We start from the raw sequence: 20,803 nt of genomic DNA on the forward strand, positions 1-20,803 counted from the left end.
TAGAACCCAAAACCAGCAAGCGATGAGAAAGCAAAACCAATGATCGCTTTACGGCTCTGTCTCTGAACACCTGTTCCTCCACACAAAGCATGCATGGTTTTGTTCACGAAGACCGGGCAACGGCCCTCCTTGTAACGAATGTCAATGAAACACGGACGACAGGTACCATACAGCAACCGTCGAAATACGAATAACGTAACAGCAGCTACAAACCCATTGCCATATCAAGCGAATCTGAAAATAGCTTATTATTCTCCAAAAAGGTGTCACTGATGTCAAGCAAGGACACCGATTTCTCATCCGGACCTAGGGCCAAACCATGGTTACTCGCTTTTTATGGTCTTCTGAATTCAATGTTTTGTCAAACCTTTGGATTGTAAAGAAAACAAGTGAAATCCTAAGATTCAGTCACCCTTGACTACATTTGTAATGTTTTTTGAGTCTGGTCTTTCGCGAGTCGCTTATTTGAAAAGTCAGAAGGCAGCCATTGATATGTTACAAGATCTTCTGTAAGATGTAAATTCGTCCCTTCATTCAATTCTGTTATTATACGCTGACCACATTAATCATTCAATATTCCTTTGTTGTATTCTAAAGTTACCCACATTTCTGAAATACTGTAGGGCCTTGGTGTTTGGGATTTCCAGTCATCTACCTTGCCAGATCTTGATAGCGTTCTCAGCGCTTGCCTCAATCTGTATAAATTTGTTATTTGCTGCATCGCTTCGATGTTTCTATTGTTTCCCTATCGTTTTTCTAAGCGACCACAGAGGCGAATCATTGTTAGAAACAATGACCTAACTGAATTATGCGTTCCGATCCCAAAGTTGGCATAGGTACCGTAAAGCGGTGCTTGAAGTTGAGAAGAAACTACTACTACTTACAGTATCACCCAAACGGTGCCATACCGGCAATGATCCTGTTCAAATGTCTATCCCATTTTTTTTTGGCCTTTGCCTACTTTATCATTCATAGTTTCCTGATTTGAACAATGCAAGGCTGCAGATGATGGGGATCAGTGGGAACCGTTGAAGAATAAGCAGTCACAAATAATATGCAATATAAAAGATCAGGTTTCTCATTGGCAAACACCGACCGATCCATCCTGAACAAAATCACAATGGTATGGATGATCCCATGTCGATAAGACGGGTTTGTGCTCAATCAGTTGCTCTTGCATTATTTCTTGATAGGGACGCAAAAGAACTTCTGCTTCGACGGAAGTCATTGATCTGACCGGTGACGATACAACCATTATGCGATCCAAACCGCAGTCGAACAGTAAGTGGGCATCAATGTTTTACTTCTTGATCAGTTGACAGTAACACTTGCATCGCAGAAGTGACCAAACGTTCGAGATCGAGGACGATTACGACCATTGTTCTCCCGAAGGATATTCCTGTTGCGGAAGCTCTGCCGAAGCTGCTCAAACGGGGTCGTCCGCCCAAACAAAAGAAAACTGAACCATCTCCCAAAAGACGAGCTAAAAAAGCCACTGTAAAGGCAGAGGTTCTTGCTACTGAAGAGGAACAATATCTCCTTCCGGTAAATAATGGATAACAAGTTTTAGACTTGGGCTTTGACTAACTGTCAGCACAACTAGGAATTGCGAGGTCGCCTTGAGAGAGCCCGTGGTCAAAAAATGTTTATTGTGGAGAGAAATTTCGTCAACAACTCTCGCCAGACCTTTGACAGTAAGTCATTAGTTTCATACTAGGTTTTGACTCACACTCATCATGAACTCATTTTTGGTGTATGTAGTGTTAGGCAGCACAGGCAACGTAAGTGAACAGGTAGATTCAATGGGGAAAGGGTCAAACTGATATGATATTTCTTCTTGCATGTCACAGTTATATACCATTGATATTTCCCACAAGATCAAGTGCAACTGCAGAGACTTTATATATCGAAGGAATCATTGCAAACATATCCTCATGGTCTTACTCAAAGTGTTTCACCTTCCCGCCGCCTCTCCCGCATTTCGATCTTTGAACCTTTCCCCTGAAGTAGGTACATTTTGTACACGCGTGATTCGTTACGTTTACTGACAACTAGCATAGCTTCTTCAAGATATGTTTTCGAAAGCTATGCCTGATCCGGGAGTGCTGGTGAGTACGCGCATAAAAAATCTCATTTTGCAATTTTGAGACTTATTTTTATTCTCAAGGTTGACGAGCATATACAAAAAGCCATCAAAGCGAAATTATACCATGTGGAACCTAGTGATGGTGGTTCTGTTCAAAGGTAAAAATGCTATTAATGATAATCTTTGAGGTGGACATGCATTACTAAATATGGATATCTCGACCTAGACGTCCATTGGATACTTCGGATTGTCCCATCTGTTTCGAGGAATTCGAAGAAAAACAACTGGCTAAAATTCTATTCTGTAAGACATGCGGTAATAATGTGCATGAAGTAAGTATTCAGAGATCCTAAACTTATAAAAAAAAAGGGGGAGGGGATGGGTCATAGCGGATTTCTAACTTGCCGCTTAGGTATGCTTTGTTGCATGGAAAAAATCGCGCGGATCACAAGTGACTTGTGTCTATTGTCGATCTGAATGGCCATCCGATGTCAAGAAAGGCAAAAAGAAGCCCAAGTCAAGCGACTTGAATGAAGAAGGCTATGTTAACTTTGCCGCTGCTGCCGGGTTATCTTCCAAACGAGGTTCGTGCACCGGATCAACTTTTGTCTAATGTTAGGGTGACTCAACCTTGTTTCATTTTTTAGATTCAACCACTTACCGATTGTATCCCGGGGCACCCAATTCTTGGACGTACCGCTGATCACCAAAGCTTCAGACCCATTACCATTCCTTCCATTTATCCATCCTAAGCGAAATCAAGCAAAATGTTGATCCACCCACATCCAATCCAAACACTGAAAAAAAAGTAGCATTTTCTAGCAATCACTTGATATTCACAGCAGAAGCGATGATTACTCAAAAAGAGAGATTACTCAAAAAGCAAGCAACATGAAAATTCAATAACTGTTTCTATGATTATATCCAAAGTAAATTACACAACTTCTGTGTTGCCATTCAACGATGTATCCAACGACTGCGTCTATTAATGTTGCTGTCTCACTTGTCCCATCTCTTTACTGGAATTGTTGACATTATCTTTTTGGCAGGAGGCTTGATTAAGGACTCGGCACCGGATCTTATAAAACCCCCGCCGTTCTGCCGAATCCTACCCATTGTTTTGTGCATCCAATAGAGACATCCTCCAAGGTGTATCTTTTGACGATACCCTGGTTCCGAAGTTGGTATAATCTACCTCAAATAAAGGAAATCAGAGAATGTTGAGAGTCAAACCATTGAGTCCTAATCAGTATACAATAAGGATAATAAAAGGTTTACTGGATGTCGGCCATGGTTCGCAGGGAGGATCGGTACTCGTCTCATCTGAAAAAAAAAAAAAAAAAAAAAGAGCGGCAGACCATCGTTTATTTTCACCGGAACTCTACGCTCAAAAAGCTGCCACAATGTATATGATACCCAACCCTTGACCTATTGATATTAAACTTGTTTCATATAGTGGACACACAAACTTCATCCGCCATTATCAGTGTTCGCATTCGAAACCTCTTTTTTCTTTTGGCGGTGCCAATAATTTTATTTTTTTGATGAACGTGCGTCGCAGTGAGAGGCGGGCCTCTCGATGAGAAAGATACTTTCTACTAACAAACTTTCCCAATTCAGCATGATTGCTGTATGCATCGATGAAATATATGCATTTCCGAAAATATCGGCGTATATGGGGGAGATGACCGGCGGTATCCAGTAATGTTGGAATGTTTGCTTCCAATGAGCGGAATGTGTAATCACACTGGAGCCGTGCTTCTCTCTTGGCCGCTCCCCAATACCGTTCAATCCAATTGCACTCGCAGTGATACTCGGATAGAGCTCGAAGATGTGCCCCTCTGCTTCACCACTTCTTGCAACGCTGAGTGCTGCTTCCGAAAGTCCGGGCGACTTTCAAGAAAGTGCTTCGCACAGTACATTGATCTGAACCCGGGACCAGGCTCACCACAGGTCAAAGGGGTTGCCTTCGAGATCCCCCAGCCACTCCCCACGCTCGATCAAGATCTGCTTGATACCTGGTTTTCCAGAGTTTGTTACATTTTCGTAAAAACAGTGGCCGATGCTACCCAAACAAAACTAACCTTTGAAATATCTAACAGTTTCTTCTTTGGGTTTTCCCTTCTTCAAACGAGACTTGATAGCCTTTTCGTCGTAGAACGTCTGTGGCAGAGTATCCCCACCTGCAAATGTAGCCTCGGTATCTCTGAACTGATACTTCGTGTCGATGGGTCACGGTTTCTCGTTGAGCGTCACTCGGGACACTACTAATGCATCATCAGCGAAGGCTTGATGATTCATGCTGTTGTCAAACAAGAAATTTTCGATGCATCCCGGATGAAGAGCTTCGAAGAGAATGGCATCTTTCTTGAGTTGCTCCACCATGTGAGCCATCCCTCTCGTCCAGTGCCAACTCTGAAGAACGTTCTGGAGGTCCAGTCTTACAATCTTCATGATTCCACGACAAGGACGTTGGAACTCGCTGACCATGATGAACATTCCAGGGCCCTTCTTTCTGATGATGTTCTTGCCTGAAGTGAGCCATATGTCGATCTTGCCGTCGTTAGCGTAGAAAGTGCTCTCATCATGAGTGACAAGAACAAGCTTCTGAGCAGCATTCGGTAACTCTGCTACAAGGACTTCATCTGCTTGTCGCCCGTATAAAAGTTTATTCGTTTCATGTAGACGACCATTCGTTTCGCCCATCCACTTCTGTACTCCACAACGTCTTCGCGTTCATGGCCGTCGAAATAAATATCTTTGGTGTTCTTGCGATATTGATAACCCCATTCATGGAGACAGCGGCTGATAGTTGTCGGGCTGATGGATCGGGTTACTCTAAGAACGGAAGGCAAGATTCCTCATCGATGAACTTCTTGATCATGATAATTGAGCATTGTTCGACTTTGGTGCTTCGAATCATTGCCAACACTTTCATCTTGACATCAGAATCGCTCAGGAACGATTGTTTCTTGCTGTGACAACTCTGACGGTGCGGTGACAGAAAGCCGTTCTCCAGAAATTGTTTCGCCCACATCGTAATGATTGCAGGGCGAGAGTACTTCGAGTGGTTGGGACATACGCGGTCAGCAGTGTATTTTGCGGCTTCACTCTTGTTCTTCCCCTCCAACCGCTGGCAAAAATAGTGATAAACGGAGAGGTAGGAGTAGGACTCGAATATCGTGCTCTTATTGGTAGCCTGATTCATATTAGGCTGAACAAAAGATTCGATGGAATCCATTGCTTCTTTGGTTTTCAGGAGCTGCTGTTTAGTGTGGGGCAACTGAAGCGTCTCGCTGGCAGATGATGGGGGCAGCGGACCGTTGGTCGTGAATCCGAAACTCGTGAGTTTGCCCCTGGGATCAATTTTCTTGGATTCCGTCGTTCTACGCCATTTCGTTGTTCTAGAGCTGTTACTGTACGGACCTCTCTTTGGTTGTCTTCCGAAAATTGTAACACGTTATTCACGGATCTGGGCTGTTGTGGGTTTTCTTGCATCTGAACCAGAGATGTTTCAGAAACTGGCTTCATCTCTTTGGCCTATAAATCCAACCAATCCCAATCTTCCTGGATGACTGCTTCACTAGTGGGACGCTCTTGCAAAGCTTCCATTGCTGCTTCGGACACTTACGTCTTCTGTAAGCTTTAATGTATGTTTCGGGACGAACCATGGCCAATATTTCAAAATCGTGAAAAAATCAGCGTCACCCATTGAGCCACGAAAAAAATCAAGCATTTTCATTGTTTTATAGAACTTCACCCATGACGGTCCTTTGCTTCTCATTTCTCAAGCAAAGCCCCGACTATACTGACCATTTGGGAGTTTTATCTTTCCATCAGTCCATAACCAAAATCAAAACTAATACCTGGAAAATAAAGAGAATCATCTATTGTATGAATAAGTTGCATCAGAAGTTTTATATTAGTTTCGGCTTTGGAGTTGTCATTCCTTAAAATGTTAAAAAAATTCCATGGCTCATATCGGGTGACATCATACGCTCTAAATGAATCGTGTGGCAATCCATGCGCTGGCAAGGCTTACAATCATTGGTAACATACCTTGCTTCTTCTGTGAGCGTTTCTTTTGACAAGTGTTTGGATTATGGCTTCGGTCCCCATAAGAACCAGGTTGCTATCATGGTTCCAGAAAAGGCCTCAAGGACCCTCCATAATTTGATCCACGAATGTTGGGCTGTAATGCCAGTCTTTCCTCATTCTTTGACAGAACTGCCCTGCTTTTGGTTATAGGTTACAACAACCCCTTACCAACGTTGATGTTTTGCCGCTTTCAAAAGTGGATGCCAGATAATTCGAATGCCAGGCCTCTTGAACTGTATTGGATGTATCTTGGTTGCATTTAAGTTTGTAAGATGTGTCAATAAACGCGCGTACTCTTTGCCAACATTTGCATGCGTTTTCCCATAAAATTTACCGCAGTATGCAGCCTCTCAGTGACACTGAAGAGTTTTTGAAAATCGACACTATGTGTTATGCGATTTCGGCAAAGAGCAGGGCAAGGTAGGTTTTCTGTTATTGACCGGAGCAAAGCTTTAAAGATATGGTTTTGTGGAACCTGCGCGCGAAGCGTAACAGATATTGTTCCGAATCAGGTAAATGATTTCTTTTACATGAATGCTGATTTGTACCTGTGTTGCCGCTGTGCACAAAAGCTGTCAAGTAGAACGGTCAGACCAACCATGCATAATATCGGGGATCGCAACAACAGGAATGTATTCAGAGGAAAAACGAGTAATGTACAGTTTTGGAGGCCGCCGAAAATCTTAGCTTTCTGACCACTTTTATGCTGCAACGTCAGTTTCACCTGTAATTCAAGGGCAAATACTTTAACTGATCCGTACCAAATGACCGAAATAGTACTGTTCACAGTAATGCCTTGAAATCATAAGAAAAAGTACGTTGGTGCATATTTGATTTCTTGGTTTTTTTTTTTTTTTTTTTTTTTTTTTTTGGTTACGAAATATGGTCATATTGAAAGGCAAGCTAGGTGCTCTTCATTGTAGCTTCGAGCTTGTGTTAACGCAATAATTGTTTTCAAACAATATATTGATATATAACAGATTTTGTGATTGCATGCTTTGACGAGGGCAATCAGTGTTATTGGGGTGGTCCCTGTAGTTTTGCGCAGCGACGTGTGTATTCAGAATAAAGACACATAAAAATAAAATAACTGATATGTTTAAAAGATGTTGTTTAACAGTAGACTGGAGATACATGTTTGTATAAGGTCTTTAAATTCATCAACATCACAAAGTCTCCGCCATCTGACACGCCAGGCGCACTGCTCCTAATTATTGGTTTGACTGCCCACCGACTGCTCGACACTAAAGAATGTGAGCAGTGAAACGGGCTTGGAGGGATCGTATTTTATAATATCTCAAACACCAGTGCCATAGAAACAATGCCGTCAAAGTTTCCAGGCAACAATTAAGCGGTTGCTTGCCCATGACTTTATAATTCAAAACTGATCACTTTTAGGGATTGATACGCTCATCAGGTAGTTCGTACTTCTGTGAAGTCTTTAATGATGAATTCTACCACTCATTCATTCAAAGTGTGGAGTGAACACGGGATGATGTGTCACTCGTCGGATCGAGCCGATGAGCTATAATCAGGATTTGAGTTGATGGAGCTATTTCTAAAGGCCACTTGATTTGTTTGTGCTTTTTTTTTTCTTTGTGCTCCTTTGCTTTCAAATTTTCACATCACACTAATTTGTTATATTCACACTTGATATTCGACCTTTATATCCCTGAAAATTCTCAATGAATATTGCTTCGTATTGATTTATCTGTAAAATGATTGGCGATAAAATATATAGCAGCCGCCTTGGATCTCAATAGCGCCTTAAAATGTATGATGTCAATAAATCTCAGGCAGAGGCACAATCTGATAGGTTATCAAATTTTTAATCAAGAAAATTTGGTGGCGCGGAGTCACGGTGGGCGCGGAAACGCGGAGACGTCGATCTGAGATGGGAAAATAAAGAAAAAAAAGCTAGTAGCAATATATAAGCACCCAACAATGAGATGAAGTGATCTTCCCCACATTATGAGCTCTGAGCAACCACAGTCAAAGTCACGGATCAAACGCTACATCGTTTCACGATTGTCGATCCGTCCTCCTGTCGATGACGATCCACGACTCCTCTCTCGAACCACCAAAGGCATCATCCTGTTCTGCTTGGCAATAACAGGTGGATCATCCGGCTTCACCAGTACCATTTACTTTCCAGGTAATGGGAAAACTAATGCATTTTAACCTGACGGATACCATAGTCTTATACCTTTTTACTTGTTTTCTGCAAAAGGTATCCCAAATATCATGGCCGATCTGCAGGCACCGTCCATGGTCACTACGCTTCTTGCAGCGTTGTTTATTCTATTTATGGGAATTACGCCTGTCTTTTGGGCCTCAATGTCCGACTTTTATCATGTTCGAAAATTCCCTATTTTGGTGGCCATGATCATTTTTTCCGTAGCATCACTCGGTTCATCGTTTGTGAACAACATATGGGCTTTGGTGGTCCTACGTTGTATCCAATCTGCAGGCTCATCATGTGGACAGTCCGTTTGCGCAGGTACGTTGATATAATCATGCTAAAATGTAGATGATGTGGTGACTAATAGAACGTTTTTTCTGTAGGCGTGATTGCTGTAAGTCATGAAAAAAATTCATATTAGGAAAATGGTTGAATCGGACCAAGAAAGACTGACCAATATGTCCAGGATTGTTATCCACTTGAGAAACGAGGCAGTGCCTTTGGAAAATTCTTCTTTGGCATGTTCATTGGTCCCTTGCTCGGTAAGTGCGCACTGCAAGGCACACGAGTGGAAACACAATACTTATGTTGCAAATCCATGTGGATCACTTATTGCCATAGGCCCTATTGTCGGCGGCTTCTTGATCATGAGTCCGATTGGCTGGCGATCCACCTTTTGGTTCTGTTTTGCCCTCGGCATTTTCATCTTTGTCCTCTGTTTCTGTTGCTTGCCAGAAACCTATCGCGATAACGAGAAATTTGACAAAGAACTTCCCGTGGTCACCGACAGTAAGAGCGCCGCTTCGTCCGCCACAGATGTCCAATCGATTCCCGAAAAAGTGCTGATCAAGCGAAAGAATATCAACCCCATTGCGCCCTTCCTTCTCCTACGACATCCTTTTGTTTTCTTGGCTTCCTTCGTTTCGGGTATCGCTTTTGGTTCTATGTTCGCTATCGAAACGGTCATTCCTGAAATTTACGAAAAGAAATATGGATTTTCCTCTTGGCAGACAGGTAAATTTTAATGAGGCATGGGCCTTTCTCGTGCGACACCGATGACCCAATGAATCTTAAACATTTTCTCCTGCAGGATTGAGCTTTTTGGGCGCAGGTGTTGGCAATTTCTTGGGTTCATCATTGAACGGCTATTTGTCGGATCGACTCCTGATGCGTGCACGAGCAAAGCGGGGTGGACAGGCAATGGTGGAAGATCGTCTCACTGCCAATCTATGGCCCGCCGGAATTTTCTTTATACCTCTGGGTTTACTTATGTTTGGTTTTATGGCCGAATATCAAGTGTCGGTATGGGGTTCCATTGTTGGTTTTGGTATTCAGGTACGTAATGAAATTATTATTGGTAAGAGTCAAGCGTTCTAATGAGAATGGTCTGAATTTCAGTGCTTTGGTATGAACATGCTTCTGACATCGACTTCGGCCTATCTTGTGGATGCAATGCCTGGACAAGGTGCTTCTGCAACGGCCGCTGGCGTTCTTGTTCGTATGACCATGTCCTGTGTCCTAACGTTGGTGGCCAATCCCATGGTCGCTGCTCTTGGTATCGGCTACACCACTGTATTACTCTCCGGTTTAAGCTTGCTTTCCATGGTTATGCTACTTGTTCTCAAAATGCGTGGTGAACAGTTACGCCGCTGGAGCGGCTATGCATAATTTTTTTTGTTCTTCCCTTTTATTTTTCCGTAGATCCCCTTTTTTTCTTTTGTTTGGTCGGGTTTTTGGTTGGTTCACAGCATTATACATATACATTGTAATAGATATCGTTTTCCTATGTGTAAATGTCATTATCATCGTACAGTTGAAGTCCTTTTATGCATCAAATTTCATGCTCCTTTTAGGACATAAAACGCCTTTCACCATTGAATTTGGAGAATGCTGCAACCCAAAACTTGATCGCAAAGTTGTTGGCTATTTTTTATTTTTTTATTTTTTTTTTGAGAGAGAGAGGGGAGAGATCACATTTCCCCTTTCAAAGCGAGCGTGGTATTATGATATCCAAATCAAATTCTGATCGGTTCCGTCAACAATATGCATCAGATAGCCGAAATGAGCAGCCGTCAGTATCTCAACGCACAATGTTTTTGGCATATCTCCATTATCTGATCAGCCAGCGCTTATACTCAATAATAAAGGGAACAAGAGAATGTGGAGAAGGATAGCGCCAGGCGGGGAATCTTCGATGGTGCTGGTTATAGATCCCGAAGCATGCCAGCTCACAGAGAACCCCATGATTCATATGCCGTTTTTCATCGGGATACCCCCGCAAATGGTTGGAAACGTCATTCATCCATTTGATTTGATAGAAAAAGACGAACCGCCAATATTAACCAATAATGGAACCCTTCCGGCCGTTGCTTATGGCAATGCAGCTTTCGATACCAATATGAAAGGCAGAAGCAGTACTGGCTCGTAAAAGTTTGGGAAGACTGTTGAAGCAAGCGGAACACGTCGGAGGGCACATCGTACTCAAGATGGACGAGGTTCTTCCTCTGAAGAAATCGATGATGATGCGAGTTAAAGATCCGAAGGTCACTCGTCTTTGCTTTTTTCCCTCCCAGTTGCTCCTGCTATGGAGGAGAAAGAGTCTACTAAGAGTCCACGAACCGGCAGAAGGATGCTTTACCCTTTCCTGCGCCCTCAAGTGCGAGACTTGCTGCAAGATCTGGCATCAGGACATGATCGCAAGTCGAAAATACGAAGCGTCGCTTTTGCGGGCTTCAAGGGACAAGTCAGGCGTACGGTCTTTACCCGTGAAGATGGTGAATCTGCTGATGAAGAAGACAACGAACAAATTCTTCCCTTCCCCCCAGATAATCCAACATCTTTGGTCAAATATACACGACGGAATTCCCTTTTTTGGCCACGTGGTTTTGGGGCCTTTAATTTTCCCGCAGTCTGAACGATCACCAGAGTTGTTTTTGGAAATTTGGGATCTTCCTTTTTAAGCGATTATGCCATCATGAGCAGAATAATAGACAAATCAAAATTTTGGCTTGTGCCGATTACATAGTTGCCTTAGAAATCCATGTGATGCAGAAACTGAAAAACCGTCATTGCAACACCATCCAATTACCTTAACGAAGGGTGAATCACGTGTTAGTATTCGATTCGTGGATTCCGCAGCCTGTTTTTGGTTGGCCCGGTTTCGCCACCAGTATTTTGGCGGCCTCTAGTTCTGGAGGAAACGAGTCTCGTTTCATAAAATGAAAGGGCCGTTTCAGGGGACCCTTGATACGGTTCCTTGGTTATGTAGCTTTTACCTACGTAGCAACGCGTGTGGGTTTAAGTGAAGTATGTCATTTTTTGTGAATCGAAAGTAGGCATCTGGCAAAATTAGAGTTTTGGTATTATTTGCTGTTTTTTCGGGTGGATGTTGGTTACACAACTATCATCGATCAGCTGGAAAGACCATTTCCTATTTGTTGACTGTCTTGTTTTTTTCGCCTTTTGTCTCGTTTGTCTCCTGGTGGCCAAAGGCATGGGACTATTGCATCAAGAAAAGAAGACAAGGAGAAAAAGGAGCCATTGAATGATGGATGATGCATTATCAGACATGACTTTGTATTTTCAAGTCAATATCCTGTGTTCTCTGGAACAAAAAGGTGTTCATATCCGACCGCAAAAATAGCGATGACGCAAGAATACAAAAAAGGGCGAGTGGGTTTGAGTGGACCCGTTTCTTTTTTCTTTTCCCGTCCCGTTCCTCGCTTCGATTGCAATTTCGTTGTTTGTTCTATGACTCAGCGCGTTAGCAAGCAGACCACCGAATGTACCCCAGCCCCTGGCTCGGATATTCCGAAGCCTCGCCATTTCTCAATGGTTCGGTAGGCTCATGTTTTATTTTTTTGTTGTTGTTTTTTTTGGAACCGATTGCTTGGCAGATCAAAAGAATCAAACTGACTTTGAAGTGGTGAATAGTAATTTCTACTTGGCCGATTTGATTACCTTGATGAATGGAGTGTGTGGTGTCATGTCCGTATTCAGTTCCATGCGGTATTTGCTCTCAAACGATATCTCGGACTTGCGTCGGGCATCGATATTGATGCCTCTCGGCATGCTTTTGGATTTCATGGACGGCCGCGTGGCTCGTTGGCGAAAAAATTCTTCCCTGCTTGGACAGGAACTCGATAGTTTGGCCGATTTGGTAAGAATCAAAAGAACTATTGGGTGGTTTTACCAATGATCGCGTGTATCGGTTCGCTAAAGACTACTTTTTTTTTTCGCTTGGGCTCGGTAGATCTCGTTTGGTATGGCACCGGCGTCATATGCATTTGCAGGTAAGCTGATCGTTTGTGTGATCGTGCCAATTCTTCTTGGCGATCAGCGGACTCAAAAGGAGGAGAAAAGAAGCCGGCGAGGATAATAGGTGACTAAATCGATGATATTGGTTGTTGTTGTTCGTTAGTGGGTATGCGCACGGAAATTGACATTACAGTATTGACCTACTTTGTCTGCTGTGGCATTGCTCGTTTGGCAAGATACAATGCAACGGTTGCCTTGGCGCCCAAGGATGAGACAGGCAAAGTAGCGTATTTCGAAGGCACCCCGATTCCCACATCATTAGCACTAGTAGGACTGCTATCGTACTTTGTAGCCAACAATCGATATTTGGACGCACTGCCGTTTGGTACCGCCACCCTCGGCGGTTGGAGCTGGCATCCTCTGGTGTTGGTGTATGCATGCAGTGGTACAATGATGATCAGCAAGACTTTGCGTATTCCCAAGCCTTAAAATATCTGCAAAGCTAGATTCTCCCCCCTATTTTTCTTCTTTCTTTTCCTTCTTAACTTTGCATTGACTGGATCCAGGAAGCATCAACGATTAGCCGCTAATCGATTGGAACGAAAAATTGAAGTGCAAAGATATTAATCATCCTATATAAAAAAGAGCAAGCATAAAAGAAACCGAGATGGCCAGTAACTGGTATACAAGAAATGTATATAGTTGTATTGTATGATTTGGAGAAACAAGTTTTTAGAACAAGGTGTCTTTTGTTCAGCTTATGTGACACGGGGGGAGGGAAATGGTTGAACAAAAAAAAAAGAAGAGTTGAAGTTGAATCCTAGAAATTTGCATGCAGAGAATGTATGATAATGCTGGTCAGACTGATGATGAAGAATCAAATATTATGCCGGAACGCGACGTCGTTTAACTGACAGTTCGTCCTCATCGTCCAATTCATCGACGTCTTCATCGATTTCGTCCAGTTCGCTGTCATCTTCATGTCGACGTTTCTTTACTGGAAGATCTTCAGAACCAGGTTCCAGCAGTTCAGATCGTGCATCCTCCTCCTCCTCCTCTTCCTCATCATCATCATCTCCTTCTTGTTCATCATCGACATCTTCTTGAAATACTTCAAGTCTATCTGTCTCGTCGTGATCCTGGTCATGGTCATCATTTGTCATACTGAAATCGCCACCCTCCACTTCGTCGTCTTCTTCATCGTTGTCGATATTATTATCATTATCGTCGTCTTCTTCATCAACATTATCATCAAGGTCTTCTTCTAGACTTTCATCTTCCGCAGCAATATCCTCCTCATCCTGTTCATCATTATCGTCGTCTTCGTTTTCATCTTCGCCGTCAAGATCTTCCTCGTCTCCTTCATCTTCGCCGTCCTCTGCGTCTTCCTCTTCATCCTCCTCACCTTCGTCTTCGTCTTCGTCTTCATCATCATCCTCGCCGTCACTATTAGCCAAATCTTCTTCATCGTCTTCGACAGTAGACTGAACTGTATCCAAAAGATTCCTCAGACTAATTTTGCAATAAGGCTCGGTGACTTGAGGTGATTTCCATAAAGAAACTGGGATAACATCAATACGTGGGTATTCTTTGCCAAAGATTTTGCTGACTGATGTCGACAGATCGGTGAATCGATCTTCATATGTAGTGCGCAATGTCTCGACACGTTTGCAGACGTCTACGAGCCGTTTTCGTTGTTCGACGCTCGCTTCCTGTGTCCATACTTTGGCGTAGTTGTTGGCATATACTGTAAGTTCTACAAATGCGGCTGCATAGGCTTGTTCTTTATCTGCGAATCTATAGATCATTCCAGGATGAGCGTGATTCTCGTTATAGTTCCCAGGAGAAAAGGCACTTACACTCGTAATGATTGAGACTTGCCGGATGGATCGTTCATGTCATATATCCGTACAATAGAGTAGACATTCCCCGTTGTAAACAGGGAGGTCGAAGACGTTTCCGGATGATTATTGTCCATGTCTTTCGCCATTCTTTATTTCTATTTTTTTCTTTCCTCTCAAAGCGGTGTGGAGTGTGCGGCCCAACGCGTAGGAAACTCGTGGAAAAAAAAATGGAAGAGCGCTGACATTGAAAATTGCATCAGCGCCATCTTTCAAGCTTCTGATGGCTTTACTTCCAATGAGCTCTGCAAGTATTGACAATGGAACACCTCATTCTATTGAAAAAGTACCTTTAACAGAATTGTTATATTTGCGTCAGTTAATTGATAACCGTAACTGGGTACTTCAACTACCACGAACTGCGCGACAGTCAACGTCACACTGGCTACCATCCAGTGGAGTAGGATGGCCACTTCTTACTATTTTATGAGCCAACAAATCATCTTTTTGTAGTCAACTTGTCGTTCACGGTATTAATCTTTTTATTGAATACGCAACAATAACACGCTTCTTTATTTTTCCAATAGTATGACCAAGAATATGCATTGCAAACTTGGCACTTGTACCCGTATCGTAGTTACAGGCGAACATAACATAATTGACCTCCACTTATTCTTATCATTCTTACTTTGCAACTTTGTATTGGTATTCTTTCCTTTGAAGTTCTATATATCTTTTTGTATGGCATATATATATATATCTAGGAGATGGTAATAGTCAAGTACAGCAATTCTCCAAAAAAAAAAAAAAGATCTGAGAGCCATTTCGTAACTTGTTGCTTAGCTGTGTTGTTGTGAAGAGAAATTCTTGTCCTGAATATCATGTAGTATATGAGAGCCAAGCTGCACATGAAACGAACCAAATATATGCTCCTTAATTCTTTATTGTGGAACGGCAAGGCCCTGTTATGGATTCTATAGATTGCTTGGTTCGCTTCATTTATGAGTCGAACGACTCCAGGAAATCCACTCAGACTTACAAAGACTATTTTCCGCTTTCATTCATCAATGAATCCAAGGTGCTACTTGGAAACCCTTAATATTGGGTGATCGGCAGTGGTCCATCGCTAGTTTTACAATCCTTTTTGTCTAACTTTGCCATAGTGATATCATTTTTCATTCGCAGGCTATTCTTTGTATACCTCTTCATTCTGTGCATTAAAGCAAAATGTATGAAATGGGTCTTATTTCAACCGGCGCACTGATAATGAAAAAATGTTTTTCTTTTGTTGGCTTGCCTTATCCCTCCCTCAAATAAATCACCGTCGTTCCTTTTAGCTGATGCCATGACAGGCAAGGCAGCTACGCTAATCAAGCCATATCTTAAAAAACTTGTATTGCAAGTTCATCCCGACTTTTTTCACCATGACGCCGTAAAAAAAGCCACCAATGCGCAATCCTTGCAGCGATTGTATGGTGCCTTGAATCCTATCCTGAAACCGACTTCAGCCTCCCCATCCAAACAAGACGCATGTCGCCTGGAATTCTACAGCAAGTCTAAAAAACACGTTAAAGGCGATTTCAATGCTTCACTGTCCGAGTGGTTAACTGTGCGATCGTTCTTTAATCTATGCCACGAGATTGGTGTCGACATTCTGCCTTCAGACAAGGATATCGTGGAATCTATGGTTGCTCAGTCCACCAAGACCAAGAAACAAAAAAGCCTGTCCGAGGAGTTTGCAGAAGCGCTGTATCAACAGTCAGGTGTTCCCACGGAGTGGACGGCTAAACATATCCTGCAAAACCGCCTTCTCATGTTTGATCCCGCCGTGGATCAGCATACAGTGGCTGAACGACTCAGCCAATGGCTTCCCGAGTTGAAACCGCACTTGTGGTGGAATAAATTGCCGGTATTATTTATTGCTTCTCGTGATACATTACCGCCGAGCCCGCTTACGAAGGGCGTTCTCGTGTTTACGGCCGATATGCAATGCGCAGGTAATGTGTGACGGCAAACTGCACGGTTTTCGGATGTGTTAATGCAGAGCCCTCTTTCCATGTGCTTTTATTAGACATGGCGCAGTATCTGAAAACAAATCTTAGCAACAAACAACAAGAATATCAACAGATGATGCACAACCCAAAGCGCAGACAAACACACTGAAATTTCAACATCAACCGTTCGTTCATTGTTGGTCATTCATCGCCCCCACCGCCATTTTGTTAATATAAAGGTCCCCCTTTTTTTTCCTTCCTCGACTCGACTTTTCTTCGATTCATCTATTGCATATACCCTCCCGCATTTTCTCCACTGAACAATAAATTTTTTCTCTACCATGACTGTTGGCTTTGACGAAGAACTTCCCCAGGACGTCTATGATTTCAACGAAATCCGCAAGAAGTTGTCTTACCAGAAGACCGGCATTGCTTCTGAACTGAAACCGGCCCCCGTCGTGCAACATCTTCCTTCCTTTGATGCTCAAGGCAAGCCTTGTTTCAAGCCGTATGTTGGGTCTGGAAAATTGGAAGGCAAGTATGCGTTGATTACCGGTGCCGACAGTGGGATTGGCCGATCCATCGCTACTCTTTATGCCTTGGAAGGTGTGGCCGGTATCACCATTGTGTATCGTGATGAACGAGAAGATGCCGATGCCTTGTACACCAAGAATACGATCGAAGCTCAAAGCAAGTGCAAGATCAATCTCATTGCTCGCGATATTGGTTACGAGAAGAACTGCCAAGAAATTCTCGATTCTCACATGCAAGCATTTGGTCGCATCGATATTTTGGTGAACAACGCTGCAGAACAACACAAGGTTTTGAGAGTCGAAGATCTCGATTGTGCCACTGTTGAACGTACATTCCGAACCAACGGTAAGTTCATAGCTATCCCCAATCCCTGCTCTGCTCTATCTAGAGGATGTATGGACTAAACCACCCCTTTGCTTATCTTAGTCTTTGGACCGATCTTCATGACCAAGCTTGTTTGCCAGCATTTAGTGGCCGGAGGAGTGATTTTGAACACGGCTTCGATTGCTGCTTATCGTGGTATGGATCTGCTGGTTGATTATTCTGCTACCAAGGGTGCCGTGGTGTCATTCACTCGAGCCTTGTCGCAGCAATTGGCTCCTCGCCGCATCCGTGTCAATGCTGTTGCACCGTAAGTTCATTGCTACATGATTCAGCCAGCGACAGGTCTTAACCATATTCATTCTCATTAGTGGCCCTGTATGGACGCCTTTGATTCCCAACACCTTTTCCGAGGAAGAAATTCACAATTTCGGTTCTTTCCCGCCCTTCAAGCGTCCTGCTCAGCCCGCCGAAGTAGCTGCTGCCTTTGTGTTCTTGGCTTCCGACAGCGCATCATTCATCACGGGCCAGGTCATCCATCCCAACGGAGGCACCGTCATCAATGCATAAGCCATTCCCATTGTTGTATTTTTTCATTATTCAATAAATGTCAGAGTATCGCCCTTTGTTTTCCTTCACCTGTTGAAAGTCAAAATGACCCTCGCATCTTGCTGCATGTTCAATGCTTGTTTCATTGTTACACTTTATGCGTCTATAGAAGTTTATTTTTCCTTTAACAGCATGAGGCCGACGGAAAATTCTCTAATGGGCAGACCATTTGCATATAGTCATTTCTTTTTCATCAGACCTGAATCGTCTGTTGTGCATTTTTTCTCAACGGAAACCGTAAAAACATTTGACCAATTCGTCGACATCATCTCTCTCCGCGACATAACATGGAAAAAAAAGGAAGATATTTTATTTCTGGCTGCCATGACTATAGACTGATTTGGTGTGACCTGGATCGTCCCATGCCAAAAAACTTGCGTTAGAAACTGAATTACGTAACGCCGTTACGCACGAGTTGAAAACAATGTGATTCTCTGTCCCCTTTGATGAGATAAGCAATTGTGATGATGCCCAAAGAATTTCAGAGCCCCATTCAATTACAGTGCAGCCATAATCTCTATGGTAGATGGACGCGCACAGACTTGCAGGTCACTTTTTTTTTTTTTTTTTTTGCTTCGGATAGGTTTTCAACCGATAAAAGAAGTACAGGGCAACACACCTTTTTCGAGTTTGATTGCTCGCCGAAGAAGCTATCTTGATCGCGGCCGTCTTGTTCGAACCGGCCTTGTTCATGTTAATTGGTTGAGGTGCAGTCACAGGTGCTTGGACTGATCCGTGTAAATTCGAAATTGAAAGAATCCGTACGGGGTCTGTTTTTTCGACACCATATGAAGCGCCACCTTAGGCCCCATAGCGATCCCACCGTTGTTGATTTCGCTAACCACCTACTGTATGGAAAAATATCATACGGATCCCGCCATCAGAGTCTCCTATTGGATCAATTATAATGGCCGTTAACGCCGTCTGTAGTATGGTACCGTATCAGTTCTCTTCATCAGACCACATTTGCGAAAGGGCCAGAGGGTCGCAAACATTGTTCAGCCGTCCAACAACCGTTTTCCTTATCAACAAATAGTGTAAATTGGGGGCTCAGTAACGAGGCAACTGAAGTTCGACCCCCTTTGCCATGTCGTACGTAACGCGATCATAAAATAGTTCCAATGTTATCTAAGACCAACTATGCAACTTCACTTGTATTTCAGATCTGTTCATACAACACTGCAAGTGAGTGATTTACATAAAGAGACAAACTTAGTACAATAGACTACAATTACAAATAGACTATACTAGAGCACCGCGTAGAAAGGCACTTGGAACCAGTGGGATTTCCTGGCAACCAGAGAGAAGGAACCATGGCAAAGATTAAAGACAGACAGCGGCGGAGGATGATGGATGACAAACAAAAATGACAAGCGAAAAAAAGAAAAATAGACTACTCACCCTTTGACAGCAACCGCGTCGAATTTGTCTGTTCACTAAAAGGTCAGCCCCACCCACACCCACACCTTCCTCTCCACTTCGTCTCACCTCACCTCATCCCACCATCTCCACCGCCCATTTCCCATCTCCTATTTCCAGCATTTCCATTTTTTTTTCCATTTTCCTCTTCCTTTGTCGGCCAACTTTTTTTCCCTGGCGCTCTTTTTTTTTATACTGCAGTTTCTTTTAATTTTCCTTTTTTTGTGTCCTTTTTTTATGTCTTTTTATTATTTCCCCTTCCCACTTTTTTCCGCCTGGCCTTTTTTTCTTGCAGTGTTTTTTTTTTTCTTTTTTTTAACCCATCCATTTCACCTACCTTACTTCACTTAACTTGCATCGAAGCTGCCTGACATTGCTGTACCAACACTGCAAAAGAGAGTTAGCTGCTGACCTACTATAAAAACAGAGAAAGATCAAGTCAGTAAAAAGGATGCTCCGTAACCAATTTAGCAATAAAACATCGCTGTTAGTGCTTGTCATCCATCATCCTTCGAGTGGAAGCTAAAAGAAAGAAGAAAGGGTGACGCATCATATTAGTAGCTTATCGGATGAGTTGTTGAGAGATCAGAAGTGGTAAAAGGAGTAAAAAGAAGAGGAAGAAGAACAAAGAAAACAAAAAAAACGACGCCCTTTTTCGTTTTATCATTCATCGTTATCCGTCGTCGTTTGAAAATAATTTTTCACATAAAGTTTGCTTCTGTTCATTTCATTGGATTGAATCCATCATTAGCATCATGTCGACAGTATTCATGCCTCTTTTTACAACGAATAGCCCTAATTTGACTACCGTCGTTTTTTGATCAGGGTCCTCGGTTACCAAAAAAGGCATGTCTAGCAAAACCAATCTTTCTAACGAGTTTCCATCTCGATAAAAAAAAAAGACGCGGAAAGTGGTGAATCCACCATTATTCTGGGCAAGGGAAACGATGGTGCGTTAAAAGTAAAGTGTCAATATTTAAAGAAGCTCTGCAAATGGAGTAACAGGGTCCGTGCGTAAAAATAAACTTGGATTGATGGGCGGACATCCAAAAAAAGGGTCAGCAATATCCCGCAGCATAGCGGGTGCCATCCGGCGCGAATGAATCAAACCTGAATTTGCTATGATACTCCAGCAAGCTTCTCTATGACAACATACACAAAACTTCATCCGTCTGTTATGTTGACAGGCAGTGATATACATCAACAGCGAACTAGCACTATTATAAAAAAAAAAAAAGGGAAGTGCCATAAGCTGGAAATATTATTCTCACGTCATTTATGCAGAATGTCCACAAGTGGCGCCATTCACGGAGCCTCTTTTATCTTTGTTTTATCGGAGCCAACTTTATTTTACGCATGGACCTGGCCACTTCATTTTCCATGACTTTTTTAAACTGACGCTTTACTGTTTTGACACCGCCGTTTCCCTTAGCCGAAATAATGGTGGATTCACCGCTTTCCG

The 20,803-nt window shown here is 42.9% G+C and overlaps 5 protein-coding genes across 5 annotated transcripts; all 5 read left to right on the forward strand.

Annotated features, from left to right (window-relative positions):
- Positions 1–1,529: 1,529 nt before the first annotated feature.
- Positions 1,530–3,049, forward strand: BYT42DRAFT_46309 (uncharacterized protein). Its single transcript, XM_051563498.1, has 8 exons — positions 1,530–1,545; positions 1,604–1,781; positions 1,851–2,006; positions 2,061–2,108; positions 2,168–2,244; positions 2,313–2,418; positions 2,499–2,670; positions 2,734–3,049. Exons 2-8 carry the CDS (start codon positions 1,737–1,739, stop codon positions 2,787–2,789), a joined length of 660 nt encoding a protein of 219 aa, XP_051420925.1. The 5' UTR covers positions 1,530–1,545; positions 1,604–1,736; the 3' UTR covers positions 2,790–3,049.
- A 5,468-nt stretch (positions 3,050–8,517) lies between these two features.
- BYT42DRAFT_536280 (major facilitator superfamily domain-containing protein) lies at positions 8,518–10,034 on the forward strand (the record flags this gene model as incomplete). The annotated part of the gene is made up of 6 exons (XM_051565484.1): positions 8,518–8,684; positions 8,750–8,760; positions 8,833–8,908; positions 8,988–9,380; positions 9,457–9,701; positions 9,765–10,034. Exons 1-6 carry the CDS (start codon positions 8,522–8,524, stop codon positions 10,032–10,034), a joined length of 1,158 nt encoding a protein of 385 aa, XP_051420926.1. The 5' UTR covers positions 8,518–8,521.
- Positions 10,035–11,806: 1,772 nt separating this feature from the next.
- Positions 11,807–13,302, forward strand: BYT42DRAFT_578061 (uncharacterized protein). The gene is made up of 4 exons (XM_051569240.1): positions 11,807–12,205; positions 12,300–12,525; positions 12,619–12,658; positions 12,787–13,302. Exons 1-4 carry the CDS (start codon positions 12,012–12,014, stop codon positions 13,110–13,112), a joined length of 786 nt encoding a protein of 261 aa, XP_051420927.1. The 5' UTR covers positions 11,807–12,011; the 3' UTR covers positions 13,113–13,302.
- Positions 13,303–15,367: 2,065 nt separating this feature from the next.
- BYT42DRAFT_578067 (uncharacterized protein) lies at positions 15,368–16,734 on the forward strand. The gene is made up of 2 exons (XM_051569241.1): positions 15,368–16,461; positions 16,536–16,734. The coding sequence occupies exons 1-2, from the start codon at positions 15,810–15,812 to the stop codon at positions 16,625–16,627; spliced, it is 744 nt and encodes a 247-aa protein (XP_051420928.1). The 5' UTR covers positions 15,368–15,809; the 3' UTR covers positions 16,628–16,734.
- On the forward strand, positions 16,735–18,082 carry BYT42DRAFT_578068 (uncharacterized protein). The gene is made up of 3 exons (XM_051569242.1): positions 16,735–17,337; positions 17,419–17,623; positions 17,685–18,082. Exons 1-3 carry the CDS (start codon positions 16,800–16,802, stop codon positions 17,881–17,883), a joined length of 942 nt encoding a protein of 313 aa, XP_051420929.1. The 5' UTR covers positions 16,735–16,799; the 3' UTR covers positions 17,884–18,082.
- Positions 18,083–20,803: the final 2,721 nt, after the last annotated feature.

Source organism: Radiomyces spectabilis (assembly GCF_025331425.1).
Source record: "Radiomyces spectabilis strain NRRL 2753 chromosome Unknown BYT42scaffold_10, whole genome shotgun sequence".
Lineage (NCBI taxonomy): Eukaryota > Fungi > Mucoromycota > Mucoromycetes > Mucorales > Radiomycetaceae > Radiomyces > Radiomyces spectabilis.

Coding starts and splice junctions, on each gene's coding strand:
- BYT42DRAFT_578067 (XM_051569241.1), top strand. CDS start 15,810: ATGACAGGCAAGGCAGCTACGCTAATCAAGCCATATCTTAAAAAACTT. Junction 16,462..16,535: donor GGCCGATATGCAATGCGCAG/GTAATGTGTGAC, acceptor TGCTTTTATTAG/ACATGGCGCAGTATCTGAAA.
- BYT42DRAFT_578068 (XM_051569242.1), top strand. CDS start 16,800: ATGACTGTTGGCTTTGACGAAGAACTTCCCCAGGACGTCTATGATTTC. Junction 17,338..17,418: donor ACGTACATTCCGAACCAACG/GTAAGTTCATAG, acceptor TGCTTATCTTAG/TCTTTGGACCGATCTTCATG. Junction 17,624..17,684: donor CGTGTCAATGCTGTTGCACC/GTAAGTTCATTG, acceptor CATTCTCATTAG/TGGCCCTGTATGGACGCCTT.
- BYT42DRAFT_46309 (XM_051563498.1), top strand. CDS start 1,737: ATGAACTCATTTTTGGTGTATGTAGTGTTAGGCAGCACAGGCAAC. Junction 2,419..2,498: donor GCGGTAATAATGTGCATGAA/GTAAGTATTCAG, acceptor CTTGCCGCTTAG/GTATGCTTTGTTGCATGGAA. Junction 2,671..2,733: donor CGGGTTATCTTCCAAACGAG/GTTCGTGCACCG, acceptor TTCATTTTTTAG/ATTCAACCACTTACCGATTG.
- BYT42DRAFT_578061 (XM_051569240.1), top strand. CDS start 12,012: ATGACGCAAGAATACAAAAAAGGGCGAGTGGGTTTGAGTGGACCCGTT. Junction 12,526..12,618: donor TCGATAGTTTGGCCGATTTG/GTAAGAATCAAA, acceptor TGGGCTCGGTAG/ATCTCGTTTGGTATGGCACC. Junction 12,659..12,786: donor GGCGTCATATGCATTTGCAG/GTAAGCTGATCG, acceptor GTTGTTCGTTAG/TGGGTATGCGCACGGAAATT.